Here is a 19,366-nt window from a genome sequence, read left to right as displayed (position 1 = left end):
AAGGCTCAGGGCCCGGGGGCCAAAGTCTTGTCTGTGCCCCCAGGCAGGGGGCTTAGCCCACTTGTGCCCCCTTCCCCCCCCCGCCATTGCGAACCCATTTTCAAAAAGCAGATGTCGAAAAAGCAGAAGCCGGATGCCGTCCTTCCTGGAAAAGTTTTTATAAGACGTTACAATTAATTATATTCCGTAGCACTTGTTGTACTTATTTTAAAATAAATAAATAAATACATATCTATACACACACACACACATATATATAGAGAGAGAGGGGGGGGTTGTCTGTCAGCTGCATTTTTTTCCAAGCAACGAATCTGTTGAAAACGGGGGCCCCCGCCGGCCAGCGCTGCGCCCGAGGCGGCCGCCCGGTTCCCCTCGTGGCGGCGGCGGCCCTGCTCCAGGCGCTTCCTCCGCTGCCCCTCCGCACAACCGCGTGGGGCAGGAGGCCCGCCCGGCCAGGGAGGCTTTTCCCGCCGGGCGCGGTGACGTTTCCCTCCCTGCCGCGCCCGCTCTCCGAAGCCGGCCAATCGCGAGGCGCGGCGCCACGCCCCCTGGGCGGCCGCCAGCCAATGGGGGCTTCCGGGGCTGGCGCTTCCTGCTTGGCGGCGGGGGCGTGGCCGCGGGGCGTGGCGGCCCAATCCGGGCGCGGCGCCGCGGGGACGGACGGGCGCGCGGGCCCGTGGGAGGCGGGCGGAGGCGGGCCCGGCGGCGAGGGGGGAACATGGCGAAGAGCTACGACTACCTGTTCAAGCTGCTGCTGATCGGCGACTCCGGGGTGGGCAAGACGTGCGCGCTCTTCCGCTTCAGCGAGGACGCCTTCAACGCCACCTTCATCTCCACCATCGGTGCGCGCGCGCGCGCCCCCCCGACCCCCCTCCCGTCGCCATGGCGACCGCGCCCCCTCCCCGCTCCGTGGGGGGGAGGGGGGAGGGGCGGGATCTCTTCGGCTCAGCCCGGGCAGGCGGCGGCCCAACCGGTGGAGCTCCCGGGCTGAGGCCGGCCTCCCTTTCCCTTTCCTTCTGCAGGCATCGACTTCAAGATCCGCACCGTCGAGCTGGACGGCAAGAAGATCAAGCTGCAGATCTGGCAAGGAGGGAGGGGGAGAGGGAGGGGGAGAGGGAGGGGGGGAGGGAGGGGGAGAGGGAGGGGGGGAGGGAGAGGGAGGGGGGCTCCCGCCGTCCCCCCCCCACCGCCCCCCCCCACGGGGCAGCCTGCGGACGGCCGCCTGACGCGCGACCTCTTCCTTGCAGGGACACGGCCGGGCAGGAGCGCTTCCGGACCATCACGACGGCCTACTACCGAGGGGCCATGGTGAGCCGGGCCGGGGCTCGCCCGGACCACCCTCCAGCCCGCCCGGAGCCTCCTCAGCTGCTGGGCGGCGGAGGGGGCGGCCCTGAGCAGGAGGGGGGGGGAGAGGGGACGCCCCTGGAGGGTCTCTGCTGGGGGGGTGGGGTCCAGGGGTTTGGGGGCAGAGGGGAGGGCGAGGGGCGCCATAGAGCCCTCCCCGCCCCCCAAGCGGCCGTTCTCTCCGGGGCAGCTGAGCTCTGTGGCCTGGAGATGAGCGGCCCTGCCACATCTCCAAGCCCCGCCTGGGGACTGGCAGCCAGGGGTGTGTGCCAAATTCCCTCCCCTCCCCCCCCCCGGTATTTTTCAGGTTCGGTTTTAATAGTTACGAAATTTTCCACAAAATCTGAAAAAAAGCCAAATCCCCATTTTTCTGAATACCCTATTAAACCCTGTAGGAAACCTTTGTGGGGCTCTGGGGGGCAGTTTTGTTAAGACAGAGCCACTACGTTTGCAGTGTAGCTTCAGGTGACTCTCCTTAGAATAACCCCCCAAGTTTGGTGAAGGTTGGGTCTGGTCCAATGTTATGGGCCCTCAAAGAAGGTGCCCCACCCATTCTTCATTGTTTTCAGTGGGGGGGAAATGGGGCCCCATAAAATTGGAACCCGTGACCCAAACTGCCAGGAAGAAGGCAACAGCCAGTGAGGACCGTTCGACACAGGCGGGTCACGTGTGTTCACTATGGCACGTTCCTGTGATTGGCCTGGACAACAACAACAACAACAACAACAAGCACTGCATTCTGAACCACATGGCGTTTCTGAGTCTCCTTTGAAGCCAGTTCCATGCAACGTATGTTAAATTATCCTAGTACAACTCGGGGCTTCCTTGCTCTGTCAGCTAGATTTCCTTCCTCTCTGCAGTGCTGCTGCTGCTGAAGAAAGTTTCCCTGCTCCTTTTTGTTAAGCCATCTCTATTGCCACATGGACATCCTTTATCAGATCCTTAAAGAATTGGAAAAGCAACTCTGAATTTGGCCTTTTTTGTTTGTTTCTCTTCTTTTTAGGGTATCATGCTGGTATATGATATCACTAATGAGAAATCCTTTGAAAATATTCGTAACTGGGTCAGGAATATTGAAGAGGTAAGTTCCCATACAGTGTCCTCTGTTTTTAAAACGCCCGGTTTGCCATTCACACTCTCACTCAGTCCCCCCAGACAGAATGTGGGGGCCTGGATTGCTGAGGCCATGGGAGACGTGGGAACGGGCATCAGGCATCCCTCCATCATGCCTAGACTCTGTGCGATCTAGCTGAGGACCCCTTCCCTCTAGCTTCTGTTGCTTTAAACGTTTTACCTAATAAAAGGGGGTTATACAGATACATGGAGGATAGGACTATTCGTAGCTACTAGCCATGGTGACTAAAGGGAACGTCCATGTTCAGAGGCAGTAAACGTCTGAATACCAGTGCTCGGAGGCAACACCGGGGAAGGGGTCAGCCTCTGTGCAGTATTTCTTTGGCCCTCCAGGGCCACTGATTGGCCGCTCTGTGAGACAGGAAGCTGGACTAGATGGACTCTTAGTAGTCTGATTCAGCAGGGCTCTTCTGATGTTCATTTTCTCCAAGGTAACTGATTTCTGTAGCCTGGAGAGCAGTTGTAATTCCAGGAGAACTCCAGGCCCTATCTGTACTCTGGCAACCCTAGCTGGGAGGCAGCATCGGGGGGGGGGGGAAAGGGCCTCAGCCTCTGTGTGCCCTGTTTGTGTGGCCTTCCGGGGAAACTGGTTGGATGCTGGAGGGCTGGATGATGCTCTCTGGTTGGATCCAGCAGGGCTCTTCTGATGTGCGTATGTTAAACCATGCACGCGTTGTAGATGAGACTTCTCCCTGCCTTTACTGTTCCGAGTGTCTCAGAATGGAGGGAGTGGCTGTTGTGCCAGCCCCCCCACAATTATGGAACAAACTCCCCAGGAAGGGTTCCCTGGCTTGTTGATCTTCAGGAGGCAGATGAAGACAGTTTTATTTAGAACTGGGTTTGACTGATTTAATTTTGATTTATCGGCAGTCCTAATTGACATTTTTCAATTGGCAGTCCTAACAGGAGTTTTTGTGACTTTATGGATTTTTATCATTGTGGTTTTATTTATATTGTTTTGATTGAGTTTTAATAATTGTTTTATTTATAATGTAAGCCGCCTTGAATTCTTGAAGGAAGAAAGGTGGCTAATAAATGTTTTAAATAAATTCTGAATTGGTGCCATTATTTGATTGAAATGCAGTGGACATTTCCCTTATTGGGCATTCCTGCAAAGTCTTGGGGCAGCCAGAGGTTATATGTGATTTTTCTTGGCTGGCAAACAACAAGAGTTCCTGCTTGAGAAGCCAAACTGAGTACAGGCTGCAGCCTGGGTTGCTTTCTCATCATGTACGTGTCTTCTTTTTCTTCCTAGCACGCTTCCCCAGATGTAGAAAAAATGATCCTTGGAAACAAATGCGATATGAACCAGAAGCGGCAAGTGTCCAGGGAGCAAGGAGAGAAGGTGAGGGTGACCTGGGGGGCTGATCTTCGGTGGCATTTGGAGACTGGGGTGGTCACGTCACATGCAATAAACCGACTGATCACCTAGACCTCTGTGGCACTGCTTGTCCTGTTTGTCTTTGAGGAGGGGATGGTGGGAGCAACCCTGTTTCCTTGCTTTCTGTGGTGCATGAGCAGTGAGAAAAGGAACCATCATTGCTGGTGCCTCTGGTATGTTTTCTTGTCTTTTGAGGGCCTGGCTATGTGAGGGCATCTCCGATGTGCGTGCACTAGTAAGAGATCCCAGTGTGTGTGTGGGTGGGGGAGAAGAGATCATCCAGCAAGATAGAGCAAGAAATCTTTCCCGGGGCAGGGGGAAAAAGTTGCCTGGTCTGGCCACTCTTTAGGAGACCGAAATGGATTTCTTTTCTTCTGTTTGTTATGCCTAAACCAGCTATGACGCCAGGAGTTTCTTGAAGGGGCATCTTTTTTAAAAGCAGGTGGATCAGATTGAGACCCTGGGGCAGCTGAAATAATTCTCCTCTCTTTGATTTTATCCTCACAACAACTCTGTGAAGTAGTTTAGACTGAGAGAGTACAACTGGGCCAAGGTCACCAAGCCAGCTTCCATGGCCGAGTGGGGATTCGAACCTGGCTCTCCCAGATCCTAGTCCATCCCTCTAGCCACTACAACAAACTGACTCGCTTGCATTTTCAAGCTGTTTTCAATCAGCCCCCCTCTGAATTGTGTATGTCAAGTGCCGTCAGGTTGCAGATGACTTACGGCAGCCCCATCAAGGGGCTTTTTAAGGCAAGGGATTAATCAGAGGAGGTTTGCCATTGCCTTCCTCTGCAAAGTCTGCCTTGGTGGTCTCCCTTCCAAGGACTGACCCTGCTTATCTTCTGAGATCTGATACCATGTCGCCTCTATCCCCCCTTCTGAATTAAGGCCTTTGTAAGGAAAAAGAAAAAGATACTCGGGGGCACATTCCCAGAATCAGGCTTAATTTGTTCCTTCTGCTCCTCGGAGGCCTTTGTAGAAATGTGGGCTTTGCTACAAGCGCAGGAGCAACTTCTGTGAAAGGCATTTTTCTTCACAGAGTCTAATTATGGGGCATAATTAGGACAATCCTAAAACGAAACACAGCCCACATCATACCTTTTCTCAGGACGCCCATTCAGAAGATTGGGACGTGGGCGTGGCTTTGAATTGCTGCGGAGTCAGAGTTTCTCCCTCGGTGGGCAGCTGCTTTGCCAAAGACCATGGCAGGGCAGGGCATCTCCACGTTTGTGACCAGGCCCCCTCCCCCCAACTGTGGCTGTGTAATTGACCTGTGATCTCTCCTTCTTTTTGTTCAGCTGGCCCTTAGTTTTGGAATTAAGTTCATGGAGACCAGCGCAAAGGCAAACATTAATATAGAGAACGTAAGTGTTGACCTCTTGTCCTCGTGCTGAGGCGTCCTCCGACAGTGAACCACCGGTCTTTTCTTGCCAAAAGGAGGCCCAACCACACGTTTGACATCCAGCTCATGTCAGCTTTCTGGGCAGCGGGTTGGGCTCCCACAGGCCGACTCCACTGACAGCGGTGCTTTCCTCTGGAGCGAGGAATCTTCCCCTGAAGTGGGAGGCTCTTGCCCATGGCCAGAGGAGGGGGTCATCCCCAGCAGACTAGAACAGTTGGGTCCAGCCCATTAGCACAGAGAGCAGTGTGTGAATGTCTAGCTGCTTGGAAGGGAAGCAGAGACCCCCTCCCCCAATTTGACAAGCAAATCTGTGTATTTGGGCAGCTTTGTTTGCTAGCCTTTCTTCATTGGTGCCTGGAGGTTACCAGTCATTTAAAAAAATGCCGTTCTCACCCTAGTGCAGGTCAGTGTTGAGACCGTGCTGCTTGCACCATCCTGCAGCCTCATGTTCAATGTTCCTTCTCTTTGGTTTGTACTCTCTGTACCCCAGGGCACTAAGTGCGGCATGGAAGGGCAGTGTGGGGACTGCCCCTGAGGGCACCATTGGCCAGCAGATGGGTTGGGGGACAGATGGTTAGGGGTAACCTCACTTCCCTGCTTATTTGCCTAAGATGGGTATCACCTTTGTATGTTTTCTGGCAACGAGTGGTTGGAGGCTCCCTGTCACATCCAGGTGTCTTCCGTCCCATGTCTTTGAGCTTCATAACTGGAGAGTAGTCATTTGACTGCGCTCAGAAGACCTTTGCCAAAAGCCAATGTAGATACCAAGCTTCTCCAGTCCCTACAACATATAAAAGTGCTTGAACATCCCGATGCTGGCTGAGCATTGCACGTGGGAATGTGGGATCTATTTAAAAGCGGGAACTGGCAAGTTCATTGTGATCAATTGTTTTTGGACCCTGAGGACTGTAATGGGCAGCTTCTACTAGGGCTTCTCCTTGGATTCCCCGGGGTAGTGGGTTGTGTACATTGCTAAGGCAATTGAAGAATAAGTCATGTTCATCTAAATATTTGAAAGACTGATATTTAGAAGTGTGTGTGTATGCAGCCAGAGATTCATCAGTATTTCAGAACCTAGAGAGCCTCAGTGTTTGGCTCAGAGCATCTGCTAGGCATGCAGATGGACACAGGTTCAGTCCTTGGCATCTCCATGTAAAGGATCTCAGAGGGCAGGGCATTGGCAACATCCTTCTTCTGCCCAAGAGAGCTGATGCAAGTCAGAAGAGTAATAGCTAGAGGGACTCATGGTCTATCAAAACCAACACTTAGTCGGCTTTGGAAACTTGTGGATGATTGACAGCACATTTGTTCCCACTATGATGGTGTCGAGTTCTGACAATTTTTTTTTAAAGATATGTCCTTTATCAAGGCAGGTGACCTCTTAAAAATGAATAGTGAGGTTGCAAAGCCATTCATAGCCGACCTTGTCATTCAATCCCAATGGCTGAGTAGCATTCAAAGTATAAACCCAGAATTCTTCTCTGTGTAATAGTGGAAGTTCGCGATGGGTAGCCGTGTTAGTCTGTCTGTCTAGCAGTAGAAAAGAGCAAGAGTCCACCAGCACCTTAAAAACAAGCAGAATTTCTGGCAGGGTATGAACTTTCTTGAGTCACAGCTCACTTCTTCAGTGATCCAAAACCTGCTCAGATCCTTAGTGTGCAGCAAGGAAAGTTGTACCCAGTGTGGTACCAACATCCTTTACTGATCGCCTGCTCTTGCGCTTCTATGATCTTCAGAGGTCTGTGGATCTGCCCTACAGATAAGGGTTGTGTATTGGCATGACAGCAGATCCATTTGGGGACTGACAAAAGGACCTTGCTTCTTGATTTGTTTGTGCACGTGCCCTAGGCCAGCTTGCAGAAGATACGGGATAGGTCTGCAGGAATGGGGGAGAGAGCCCTTAGCAGAAGAGCATTTTTCTATCCTCTTAGCATGTTAATGTTTTTTTTTTAATTTTAGGCATTTTTTACTCTTGCAAGAGACATCAAAGCAAAGATGGACAAGAAACTGGTGAGTTTGCTACCTGCAGTGAAGCCCCCTTTTACAGAAAGATTATCCTTGCCCCACATGAACATGTGAAGTTGCCTTATACCAGGTCAGACGCTTGGCCTGTGTAGGCCAGTACTGCCAGCTCTGACTGACGACTCTGTAGGGTCTCGGGCTGAGCAGGTTCTTTCCCTGCACCTGCTGCTTGAGACCTTTCAACTAAAGATGCAGGGAACTGAGCCTGGGAACTTATGCAGTTCTGAGAAGTAAGAGACTCCTTGAATGCCTTGCAGGAGTCCAGTTTAGAAGTGAGAAGCAGGTCCCTTGACCTCTTCCAAGGCACAACAATAGGTGGATTCACTAGCAGAAGTTGGCTGGAGCAGCTCTGAATATGTGATAAATTGTGGAGTTGGTTAGGGTGCATATGTGCACCCAAAATCCAGAGCACAGTATGTTGCAGTAAGACAATAGGCTGACTTGAGGAAGCAAGCTAAGCCATATGCTGCAGGGAAAAACAAGATGAGATTCTTGTGTGTACTTTCCAGTAACACATGAAGCCACCTCATACTGAATCAGAACCTTAGTCCATCCTGCTCACTATTGTCTACTTAGACAGGCAGCGGTTCTCCGGGGTCTCAGGCACAGGTCTTTCACATCGCCTACCGCCTGATCCTTTCCACTGGAGATGCTGGGGATTGAACCTGGGATCTTCCACATGCCAAGCAGATGCTCTACCACTGAGCCACAGTCCCTTCCCTAATTTCAGTCATTTGTTTGCCTGTTTAGGAAGGCAACAGCCCCCAAGGCTGCAGCCAGGGTGTAAAGATCAGCCCGGAGCTACAGAAGAAAAGCAGCATTTTCCGATGTGCCCTACTCTGAGGGGTGCAGCCATAGCATGGCTACCTGGACTGACTCGACTACCTGGACTGTTCTTGCTTGCAGGGGCTTCCTCTTTCTCTCTGTCTCTGGATCTGACCCCCTGCAACCCACCCTGTGCCTATTAGGAGGAGACTGAGAAAGCAGTTTCCTTTCATGACTGACTCTTGTGTGCTAGAGAAGTGGGCTGTCTTCTCATTGCTTCTGACTGGTGGAAAACGTGCTGGGGCTTGGGGAAAGAGATGTATAGCAAAATATCACTGCAAGGAAGTTTCTTGATAGGGTTCTCTCTCTCTCTCTCTTGGGGACATGTTCTGTTAACTCTATTGAGCCTACTAGAAATAGTAAGTTATGATCAAGATAATTCTAAATGATTTTCCCCAGAACTCCCAGGCTGTTCTAAGGGTGTGGGTCACTCGGTTTACGGAGCTTAATTGTACAGTCAGCTACAAGCAGTTTTTTTTTTTTTAAAAAATAGCCTTCATTTCAGGGGGCCACAAGGCTCACTTTTCCCTTGCACAAAAAAGGCACCTTTGTCTACTCCTGGTGTGCTCTTGCCAGTTCTTCTAGACATTCCCGTGATAGAAGTTGCACAATGCCTCAATACAGAAATAAATCTATTTTTTTAGAGAAACTTAAGTGTGCTGTCATGTGCTCAGCGGATGAGTTGCTTTAGCACCTTATAATGGAAAAGCCTCTTGTTTGGGTGGATATTGCTGGAACTAAAGAGTGTGTGGGCTTAGAGCTGGTGACTTTTCTTGTTGTTTGCTTGCATGCCGTGAACATTTGTATGGCCCTGGCCTTATGTACTAAATAGAGACGACAGTCTCTCTTGCTGGGCTTGCATCTCGTGAGTTTGCCTTCTCTGCCTGATGAGATGTTCTGATCAACATGAGAGGTTGTCTTTCCAAAGCCTACCAATTTTGAGACTTGACTAGGCAAGAGATGTTAAAATATGTCCCCAGTGGCTGGAATTCTCTGAACCACCCAACAGTTGAAATTTAAAAGCACTCAGAATCTAGGTTTTTGTCAGCTCTTGTCTGCTCTTGCGTATGGATTCTAGTTCACTGTTCCCCTTGTTTACCAAAACAAACTCAAACCCACTGAACAATTTCACGGTAACAAACAAGCGGCCCAATTGTAAGGCCTTGGTGTGGCAGCAGCGCTCCTAGTCACTATCCCATGCCTGCTTTGTAGAGGGGAAATTTGCAACAGAAACACCCCCCAATAAGGTGCAGAGGACATAGCAATTATACCAGAGTCTCCCCCACAAGCTACCAATTACAGAAGAGCATTCTGCTGATGGCCCCAAGACAGGCAGAGACAGCTAACCAGCACATGTTAAAGTACACACATCACACTGCCTCTGCCTGTACATGAAACACATCTAGTGAGAGAACACAGCAGCTTTGTGGGAAGGAGCACCAGGGTGTGACCAGGAGGGACTTGTGGAATGAAGGTTCTCCAGGAAGATCTTCATGTGCAGGTCTTGAGTTCTTGCCTGCAATCAATCTAGACACAGTGCTCAGCAGAGGCAACATAGCCAGAGGACCAAAGGTCTCTTCCACACAAGTGTTCAGATCTGGGGGAGGGTTTGAGAAGCACCAGTCTTTTGCTAGTCAATGGTGCAACAACAAGGAACCACGTGTGAAAAGTATTTCTGTAGCTCCTCAAGAGCTTACTAGGGAAAGGCACCCATGTGTCAAACTGGGGATTTGGGTTGGATCCAGAAAAGGGGGAAGCTGACAAGACAAAGCTCATCAGCTAGCGAGCAACAATTTGAACAACATCAAAACACTGGCAACCGGCAGAAAAGAGCAAGAGTCCAGGAGCACCTTAAAGACTAACAAAACGTCTGGCAAGGTATGAACTTCCGTGAGCCACAGCTCACCTCTCCAGATACTGTGGCTCGTGAAAGCTCCTACCCTGCCAGAAATTTTGCTAGTCTTGAAGGTGCTCCTGGACTCTTGCTCTTGACTACTGTGATATGGTAAAATGGTTCGTGGAGGAGGAGGAGACCCAAAACCGTTGTTTACAAGAAAACAGTTATTTATTTGGAGCAGCTGCTACCCAGAGCACTGTACCGAGTAAAAATCTCTGAGCCCCGATTGTACTGAGGAAGGGATATTTATCCAAATTCAAGATATGACAACCCATCAACATTCAGGGTAAATCTGATAGCACTCCAGACATCGAGGCGGCAGTAGAGTAACAGTTTCACCCAGTTCTTGTTATGGTTTACTGTAACCCTCCATGACTCTTGCCCCAATTCCTTAGCACACAGACATACAGAGATATTCTGCCCAGCAACAAGCTATTCCCTGGCTGCCCTAATACATTTCAATACATTTTACAGAAAGGAAAAGAGATTATTGCAAATTGCTAAATCAGTGGATCTTCCATAGTCAGGGGAAGTCTACCCTGCTGTCTCAACTGCTATTGACAGACTAACACGGCCGCCCACCACGATCTACAGGCAACCAGCATAAGAGTTCTCAAACGCTTGGCATCCTGCCCCATCTCATTTGCGGACCGCTGCATCCAAATGGCCCTAAAGGAGCAGCTGGGGGGGGGGGCAGAGGACCTAGATCCCCAGGTGTGCTGGATCCCAGACGGGGCCGGTCTCCCAACCAGGTGTAAAGGACAGGAGGGCCTCCCGGCTGCCCCTTCCGCCTGTTCTGCCCAAGCGCTGAACTGAACCGGACGGGGCCCGACTCTGCCAGCCAGCCCCCCCCCGCCCCCCCGCCCTCTCCCCTGGAGGGAAAATAGATCTCGCGCCCCCGCCCCCCCCACTGCCGGATCCAGAGGCTGGCCCGGGGGGGGGCGGGGGGCGGCTGCAGAACCACGACTCCCGCAGGCTGCCGCCGCCCAGCGACGCTTCGGCCCGGCCCGGCCGTCCTCTCGCGGGACGCTCTCCCACCCACCCCGGTCGCCGGCGCAGCCCCGCCCAACGGGCCCCGCCTGGGGCAGACCGGCCTCCCCCCCCCCCCGGCTGCACCGGCCCAAGTCGTTCGCCAGCGGGGCCTCGGGTTGCCAACCTCCAGGTGGTGGCTGGAAATCTCCTGCTATTACAACGGATCTCCAGCCGATAGAGATCAAGCCCACCTGGAGAAAAGGGCCTCTCGGGCAATTAGACTCTATGGCGCTGAAGCCCCGCCCCCCTCAGACTCCGCCCCAAAAACCTCCCGCCGGTGGCGAAGAGGGGCCCGGCAACCCTAGCGGGGCCCGTCTGCTTTCGCGCCCGGAAGTCTTTGTGGGTGCCTTTGCCCCTCCTTCCGGTTCTTGCTTTGCTTCGTGGCTCCTATTGGTCACCCCCCTGCGCCGACCTGGAAGCACTTGCATAGCGGGAGGGAAGCGGAAGTGCGGCCATGGCGGAGTACGAGGCGGTGCAGAAAGGCCCCCTGCGCCTGAAGAGCGGCGCCGGCGTGGCCGCGGCAGGAAAGAGGTGGGTGGGTGGGTGGGTGGTGCGGCCGCCGCGGCCCCCCTCCCCCCCCCGGCGTCTTTGGGGCGGCCTCGCCCCGCCTGCAGGGCCGGGCAGAAGGGGCTCCGGAGCCGAGGCTGGGACCCGGGCCTGGCCACGCTCGGCCCTGGCAGCAGCGGCAGCAGCCCCGGCTCCTCCTCCTCTTCCCCCCCCCCCGTGCCGCGGGCTGGAGGGAGGGGGGAGGCGAGAGAGAGAGAGCGGGCGCGCGCGCGGCGGGCTGAGACGGCGCAGACGGACAACGAACCCCGTAAGAAGGAGGGGGGAATGGGGGGCTGGATATCGGCGGCGGCCTCCGTGTGCCCCCCGCCCCGCCCCTCCCCGAGCAGCAGCTGCCGCCTTGCTGAAAATGCTCGGTCTCTAGTTGACACCTGTCTCACCTCTGAAGGGGAGGGCACAGAGAGCAGGGCTAGGGAGGCAGATCCTAACTGCCTGGCTGGATAGTATGGGAGGAGGCCGTCCTTCAGGTACCCTAGCATCTTGGCCATCTTCTGGTCACTAGGGGTGTGGGGGGAGGTAGTTGTGAATTTCCTGAATTCTGCAGGGGGTTGGACTTCATGACCCTGGTGGTCCCTTCCAACTCTATGATTCTACCCTGGCTCCAAGGTGTTTAGGGCCATAAAGGTAAGGAATTGCACTTTGAATTGTGGTTGGAAATAGATGCAGTTCAGATCTTTCAGCACAGGTGTGATGCCATCTCTGTAACCAACCCCTGTAGGTAGGCTGGCTACCTCATTCTGGACCCATGGTAGTTTCTGAACTGTTTTCAAAGGCAGCCTTACAGTAGTCTGGCTTTAGCTGTGATCAGTCAAACTGCCATCACTCATCTCTCCCCAGCCCAGATCCAGCATCCGATGAAATGACTTGTGCTTTTTAGAGAAAAGCAGGGGGCCATTTGTTCCTGGCTTTCTGTTTCTGCAGGCTGGAGCACAAATGGCACAGGGTTTGATTTGCCTAGCGGATGTAATCATGCCTCTCCTTTTGCAGGAAGAAGAAAAAAGACAAAGATAAAAGCAAAATCGTGGACCAGACTGTGAGCAGCAAAAACCAGGAGGAGGAGAAGAAGCGAACTCTGGACAAGCGGACTCCAGCACAGCTGGCCTATGAGAAGATGCAGGAGAAGCGGGTAGGTATGGAGAGGTTTTTGGGAAGAGGTGGCAGTGGCCAGGTGGGGTGGTGGATGGAACTAACAAGACCGTTCCACGCCTCTTTTGGCCTGGAGGTGTGGAATGTGAGCTTTGGTCAGCACAGGCCTTGAAGAAATAGACGTAACTGGAAATCTTTTTTGTCCTGTAGCAAATGGAACGGATTTTGAAGAAAGCCTCCAAAACCCACAAACAGAGAGTAGAGGTGAGTTGCTGCTTGTAAAGCACAAGGAGAGGAACAGCCTGACCACATCTGGGTACGGGAGGGGCAACCTGGCAGCAGGTCTAAGGGAGCTCCCAGTGCTGTTGTTGTGCTGTTCTGTTTGTCAGCATAGATTACATCAGATTCTTTAAGATTGTGCAAACTATACAGTGGATTATGAAGGGCTCCAGAAAGATCTCTGCAGACTGGGTCAGTGGGCAACATGGTGACCAGCAAGATTCGCTGTGAGTGTAACACTGCACATTAGGAGGGAAAAATTATAACTTTAAATATATTTTGATGGGGTCTGAACCAGCTTGGACTGTCCAGCAAAGAGGTCATGGTGGAAATGAAAGCAAATTATGTGCTAAGGACTGAGAAAAAAAGAACACCACTGTTGTAAGGCCTTTGTAGAGTTCTATGGTGCAGGCGTTTTTTACATATGGAATTAGTCACCATATCTCTCGATATTGTGGTGCTGGTTAATTTGGGAAGGATGATCATAATGACCATGGTGTTGGAGATCATTGTAGTATACAAGTACTTTTCTTCCTTCCCATAATACTAGAACTTGTGGGTATCAAGCTAAGTTGATGGGCAATAGATTCAGATTAGACAAATGCAAGTCTTTCTTCATTCAAAATGTAACTGGAATTCATTGCTACAAACCCATTTGAGGACCACTAGCTTAAAGGGGTAGGACTGAGTTGGGGTAGGACTGAGAGCTCTTCATTAAAAGGCTTCTCTCGCCAGGGACAGAACCTGAGGCACCTGGGCTAGAGTTTGCAGGACCCAGAGTTCCTAAGACCGTGTTGGCGAACCTATGGCATGCGTGCCGACTCCGGCACGCGTCGCCCTCTCTGCTGGCACGCAGGCTCTTCTGGGCGGCGGGGCCCCCTCCCTGCACTCTCCACCGCCCAGCCTTTCCCCTCCCCCCCTCCCCGGCCAAAAACCCGTTTGCGGGGTGCACGAGGCGGCTGCCGCCCTCCAGCCCCCTTCTGCCTCCCCCTCCCCCTGCCAAAAAACCCTTTGCAGGGCACACGAGGTGGCTGCCGTCCTCCAGCCCCCTTCTCTCCCTCTCGCCCTCCCCCCCTCCCTGGCCAAAACCCCTTTGCAGGGCGCACGAGGCGGCTGCCGTCTTCCAGCCTCCCTCCCCCTCCCCCAGCCAAAAACCCCCGTGCAGGGCGCACGAGGCAGCTGCCGCCCTCCAGCCCCCTCCCTCCCCCTCCCCCAGCCAAAAACCCTTTTGCAGGGCGCACGAGGCGGCTGCCGTCCTCCAGCCCCCTTCTCTCCCTCCGTCCCGCCCTCCCCCCCTCCCTGGCCAAAACCCCTTTGCAGGGCGCACGAGGTGGCTGCCGTCCTCCAGCCCCCTTCTCTCCCTCCGTCCCGCCCTCCCCCCCTCCCTGGCCAAAACCCCTTTGCAGGGCGCACGAGGCGGCTGCCGCCCTCCAGCCCCCTTCTCCCTCTCCCTCCCCCAGCCAAAACCCCTTTTGCAGGGCGCACGAAGCGGCTGCCGCCCTCCAGCCCCCTTCTCCCTCTCCCAGCCAAAACCCCTTTGCAGGGCGCACGAGGCGGCTGCCGCCCTCCAGCCCCCTTCTCCCTTTCCCTCCCCCCCTCCCCGGCCAAAAAACCCTTTGAAGAGCGCACGAGGCGGCTGCAGCCTCGCGAGCCGGCCCTCCAGCCCCCTTCCTTTTCTCCCTCGGTGCCTTCCATGGGCAAAAACCCTTTTCCTGGGTCGCAAGGCAGCTGCCCTGCAGCCCCCTTTTCCCTCTCCCTTCAAAACCCCTTTCCTGGGCGCGCAAGGTGGCAGCGCGCTGGCCCAGAAGCCTCATTCTCCCCCCCCCGCCTGAAGCCCCTTTCCTCAGCTTGCGAGGCTGCAGCTGCCTCTCATGCTGGCCCAGAAGCCCCCTTCCCCACCAAAAACCCCTTTCCTTGGCGCACGAGGTGGCTGCCGCCCTACTCACCAGCCCAGAAGCCCCCTTCCTTCCCTGGCCAGAAAGCTCTTCCTTCCTTTCTTCCTTTCCTTTTCCTCCCTCCCGTCCCTCCCTGAAAACTTTCCTGATTCCAGCAAATGCCTGCTAGGTCTCTCCAGGACTTCCTCAAGAATGGAGAATACAGCCCTCCCACAACTGGTAGACTGCCTCTGAATGTGAAGGTACCACTATGGATGTCTGGTTCCCAGCTATATTAGGTCTAATGCAGTTTTTGTTCTAATGCAGTTTTTGCAGGCAGCATGGAGCAGTTCAAAGGCCCTGCCCCCTTCCCTGGACTCCTCGCTGCCCAGCAGGGAGTCCAGGGAAGTTGTTTTTTCTAAACTAAAACCTCAGTATTCAGGTTAAATTGCCGTGTTGGCACTTTGCAATAAATAAGTGGGTTTTGGGTTGCAGTTTGGGCACTCGGTCTCTAAAAGGTTCGCCATCACTGTCCTAAGAGTGAGTTTGGGGAGGCTTTTGGTAGGGTCATCTTTGGGGGAGTGTACAAGAAACCATACCATGTCTGCAATGAATCAAAGTGGAATGGCTGATGAGGGAGCGGAGGCAGTGACGTGCAAGGTCTGTGGAATGTTTGTTTTCCTACCTGAGGGTAACTGCAACTACACATGCAGTAAGTTGGTGGCTCTGCTGGAGGAGAAAGTAAAGGGACGCTTATCCACACTGCAAATTTTAAAAGATGGTGAGGAGTTCATGGACCGAACTCTTGAAATCCTCTTGAAAGGGCAAGAGGAGGAGGAGGGCCATATAACTCAGAGTAGGGAGGGGGACCCACCTCAGGAGGAGAACATGTGGAAGAATGTTACCCATAGGAATAGGAAAGTCAGGAGACATTCTGTTTCTCTGCTGCTTAGCAATCAGTTTAAAAACCTCCCCATGCTGAGTGTGGACCATTGGAACAAAGGTTAAGCGCCTAGTCCTGTCTGATCTTTCAGGTCCTCGTGGATGACAGGACTCAAACCTTTGCTCCCCGGTGTAGGAGTAGGTGCGTGTTAGTTAATGGGGATTCCCTATTGAGAAGGGGAGAGGGTAAAGTGTGTCGACCAGACTTGTCATCTCGAGAGGTGTGCTGTCTGCCGGGAGCATGCATCCAGGATGTGACGGAAAGTCTGGATAGACTTGTTAGGCCCACAGATCATTATCTGTTCCTGCTTATCCATGTGGGAACAAACGATACTGCCCAGCCCAGAAAGTATTAAAAGGGATTATACAGTTCTGGGTAAAAAGGTGAAGGAACTGGGAGCACAGGTTGTGTTTGGTGTCAGAGCCTTGCAAGCCTGATGAGGGCTTTAAATCTTCCGGGGGAGCGAGACGTAAATTTAAAGCCTCACGTGAGGACAATACCTGCAGAAATAGATATGAAGGATTTGAGGAGGGTAGTACATACGCAAGGAAAGACAGTTCAAAAACTCAACAATGGGAGGGAAACAATTTTAAACAAGCTGCCAAAAAGAAGGACCCGTGGTCTAAGATGTCTCTACGCTAATGCACGGAGCATGGGAAATAAGCAAGATGAACTAGAACTCTTAACAGAACAAAGCAAATATGATATAATAGGCATTACGGAAACCTAGTCTTATGATTGGAATGTATTACTTGAAGGGTATAACCTATTTCGGAGAAATAGACCAAATCGGAAGGGGGGAGGAGTAGCATTATACGTTAGGGATGACTACACCTGTGAGGAGGTCCAGGACTTAAACACTGGAAGCCAGCTTGAAAGCATGTGGGAAAAAATTACGGGGGAGAAAAATAGTGATGTCATCGTGGGGGTCTATTATAGATCCCCAAGCCAGACTGAAGAGTTAGATGATGCCTTCCTGGAACAGAAGTCCAAGCATTCAAAAAAGAGAGATGTAGTAGTAATGGGAGATTTCAATTATCCTGACATCTGCTGGAAGACAAACTCTGCCAAGACAAAAAGGTCCAACAAATTCCTCACTTCCCTTGCAGACAACTTCACTGTCCAAAAAGTGGAAGAAGCAACAAGGGGAACAGCCATTTTGGATCTGATCTTAACCAATAATGATGACCTAGTTTATGGGGTGGAAGGAGTGGGATCCTTAGGTGGGAGTGACCATATTCTCCTGGAGTTTGTTATACAGCAGAAAGGAGAAGCAAGGAGTAGTCAGACACGCATTCTAGACTTTAAGAAAGCTGATTTCAATAAATTTAAGGAACTACTGGGTGTGATCCCATGGGTAAGAATACTGAAAGAGAAGGGAGTGAATGAAGGATGGGAATTTTTAAAAAGTGAGATATTGAAGGTGCAATTTCAATCAGGAGAAAAAATGGTAGAGGTTTGAAGAAACCAGGGTGGATGCCTAAAGAACTTTTGGTTGAGATAGGATTTAAAAAGGGTATGTACAAAAAATGGAAAAAGGGGGAAATCAACAAAGAGGAATTCAAACAAGTAGCCAGCACATGCAGGGAGAAAGTCAGGAAGGCTAAAGCGCAGAATGAGCTCCGGCTTGCCAGGGAAGTTAAAAACAATAAAAAAAGGTTTTTGGGTTATGTCCAGAGCAAAAGGAAGATCAAGGTAATGATGGGGTCATTGCCTGGAGAGGACAGTGAATTATTAACAGGGGAGGTAGAAAAGGCAGAATTACTTAACACCTTCTTTGACTCAGTCTTCTCCCAAAAGGGAAATAGTGCTCAACCTGGGAATAAAGGATGCAGTAGAGCGATTACAGCATAGTATAGACACTGGGATAGTACGGGAATACCTGGCTACTCTTAATGAATTTAAGTGCAAGGTACTTCACCTAGGCAGAAACAACATAAGGCACAGGTACAGGATGGGAGATAGTTGGCTTGACAACAGTACATGTGAAAGAGATCTGGGAGTCTTAGTGGACCACAAACTGAACATGAATCAACAGTGTGATATGGCGGCTAAGAAGGCCAATGCAATTCTGGGCTGCATCAATAGGAGTATTGTGTCTAGATCAAAGGAAGTAATACTACCACTGTATTCTGCATTGGCCAGACCTCACTTGGAATACTGTGTCCAGTTTTGGGCTCCACAATTTAAGAAGGATGTTGACAAGTTGGAGTGTGTCCAGAGGAGGGCGACCAGAATGGTCAAAGGTCTGGAATACATGCCCTATGAGGAGAGACTTAAGGAGCTGGATTTGTTTAGTCTGGTGAAGAGAAAGTTAAGGGGTGACATGATAGCCATGTTTAAATATTTGAAGGGATGTCATGTTGATGAGGGAACTAGCTTGTTCTCTGTTGCTCCAGAGACTAGGACATGGAGTAATGGATTTAAACTAAGAGAAAAACGATTCCACCTAAACATTAGGAAGAACTTTCTGACGGTGAGGGCTGTTCGGCGGTGGAATGCGCTGCCTCGGAGGGTGGTGGAGTCCCCGTCTTTGGAGGTCTTTAAGCAGAGGCTGGATGGCCATCTGTCGGGAGTGCTTTGATTGTGGGATCCTGCATGGCAGAGGGTTGGACTGGATGGCCCTTGTGGTCTCTTCCAACCTTGTGAACTTGTAAAGGGGAATTAGACAAATTCTTGAAAGGCATCCATCAATAGCTGTTAGGCATAATAACTAAATAGAACCGCCATGATTAAAAGCAGAAGCCATGTAAATGCCAGTGTTGGGGGACCAAAACAAAGGGGGCCTTTGGCTTCCACTCCCCTTCATGTGGCCTTCCAGCAGTCACTCCTCTTCATGTGGCCTTCCAGCAGCACCTGATTGGCTGCCTTGTGAAACAAGATGCTGGATTGGATTGGCCACTGGTCTGAAATGCAAGTTGGAACATACTCTACATCACCAGGATGTTTAGGACTCTGCAGGATGAGTTTCTTTCCTGTTCAAAATTACATTTTAAAGTTATTAATTTCTGAAGTGTAGCATTTGGAAACAAACCGGACAGTAGGGTGGAGGTGGCCAGCACGAGCCAGCCGAGTGCAGAGTCTGCATTTGAAGCAGAGTAGCCCTGTGCCCTTGGGAAAGTAAGGGGTCTGTCTATTAGAAAAGTAAATCCTCTGGCCCTCAGTTCTTCTTTACTCTTCGTTTTTCCTTCTTGTGTTCTCCCCTATTGTAGGACTTTAACAGGCATCTGGACACTCTGACAGAGCATTACGACATCCCCAAAGTCAGCTGGACTAAATGAGGATCTTTCATTGTCTGGTTTCTGGAGGTTGTAAAAGGATTCAGAAAAGACAGCTGATGTGTTTGTGGCTGGATGTTCTCTTTGGCTGCACATGCTCTGGATTATATGGCATAATCTCATATTTAAAGAGACAACCGCTATGGTCTACGTGGGAAAGTCTATGGCGTAACTTATACGTCTGAAGCAAACCCTCTCTTCGTAGCTACATTCTTAATGTATCCAACTGCAAAATGTTTGGCTTTTGCTGAAAGATTCTGCTTTTGGGAGCAATTTGAGAAGATTAAATAAATGTTCTTTGT

The 19,366-nt window shown here is 51.7% G+C and overlaps 2 protein-coding genes across 2 annotated transcripts; both read left to right on the top strand.

Moving 5' to 3' along the window:
* The first annotated feature begins 717 nt into the window (after window positions 1–717).
* Window positions 718–8,205, top strand: RAB8A (RAB8A, member RAS oncogene family). The gene is made up of 8 exons (XM_056843988.1): window positions 718–842; window positions 1,023–1,083; window positions 1,248–1,308; window positions 2,348–2,425; window positions 3,734–3,823; window positions 5,161–5,226; window positions 7,224–7,274; window positions 8,037–8,205. Exons 1-8 carry the CDS (start codon window positions 719–721, stop codon window positions 8,127–8,129), a joined length of 624 nt encoding a protein of 207 aa, XP_056699966.1. The 5' UTR covers window position 718; the 3' UTR covers window positions 8,130–8,205.
* Window positions 8,206–11,494: 3,289 nt separating this feature from the next.
* On the top strand, window positions 11,495–19,150 carry FAM32A (family with sequence similarity 32 member A). The gene is made up of 4 exons (XM_056843990.1): window positions 11,495–11,571; window positions 12,592–12,730; window positions 12,901–12,954; window positions 18,999–19,150. Exons 1-4 carry the CDS (start codon window positions 11,495–11,497, stop codon window positions 19,065–19,067), a joined length of 339 nt encoding a protein of 112 aa, XP_056699968.1. The 3' UTR covers window positions 19,068–19,150.
* The last annotated feature ends 216 nt before the right edge of the window (window positions 19,151–19,366 follow it).

This window comes from Euleptes europaea, chromosome 2 (assembly GCF_029931775.1).
Source record: "Euleptes europaea isolate rEulEur1 chromosome 2, rEulEur1.hap1, whole genome shotgun sequence".
NCBI lineage: Eukaryota > Metazoa > Chordata > Lepidosauria > Squamata > Sphaerodactylidae > Euleptes > Euleptes europaea.
Note: the sequence above shows the minus strand (reverse complement) of the source record. Positions and strands in the feature narration are given on the sequence as shown.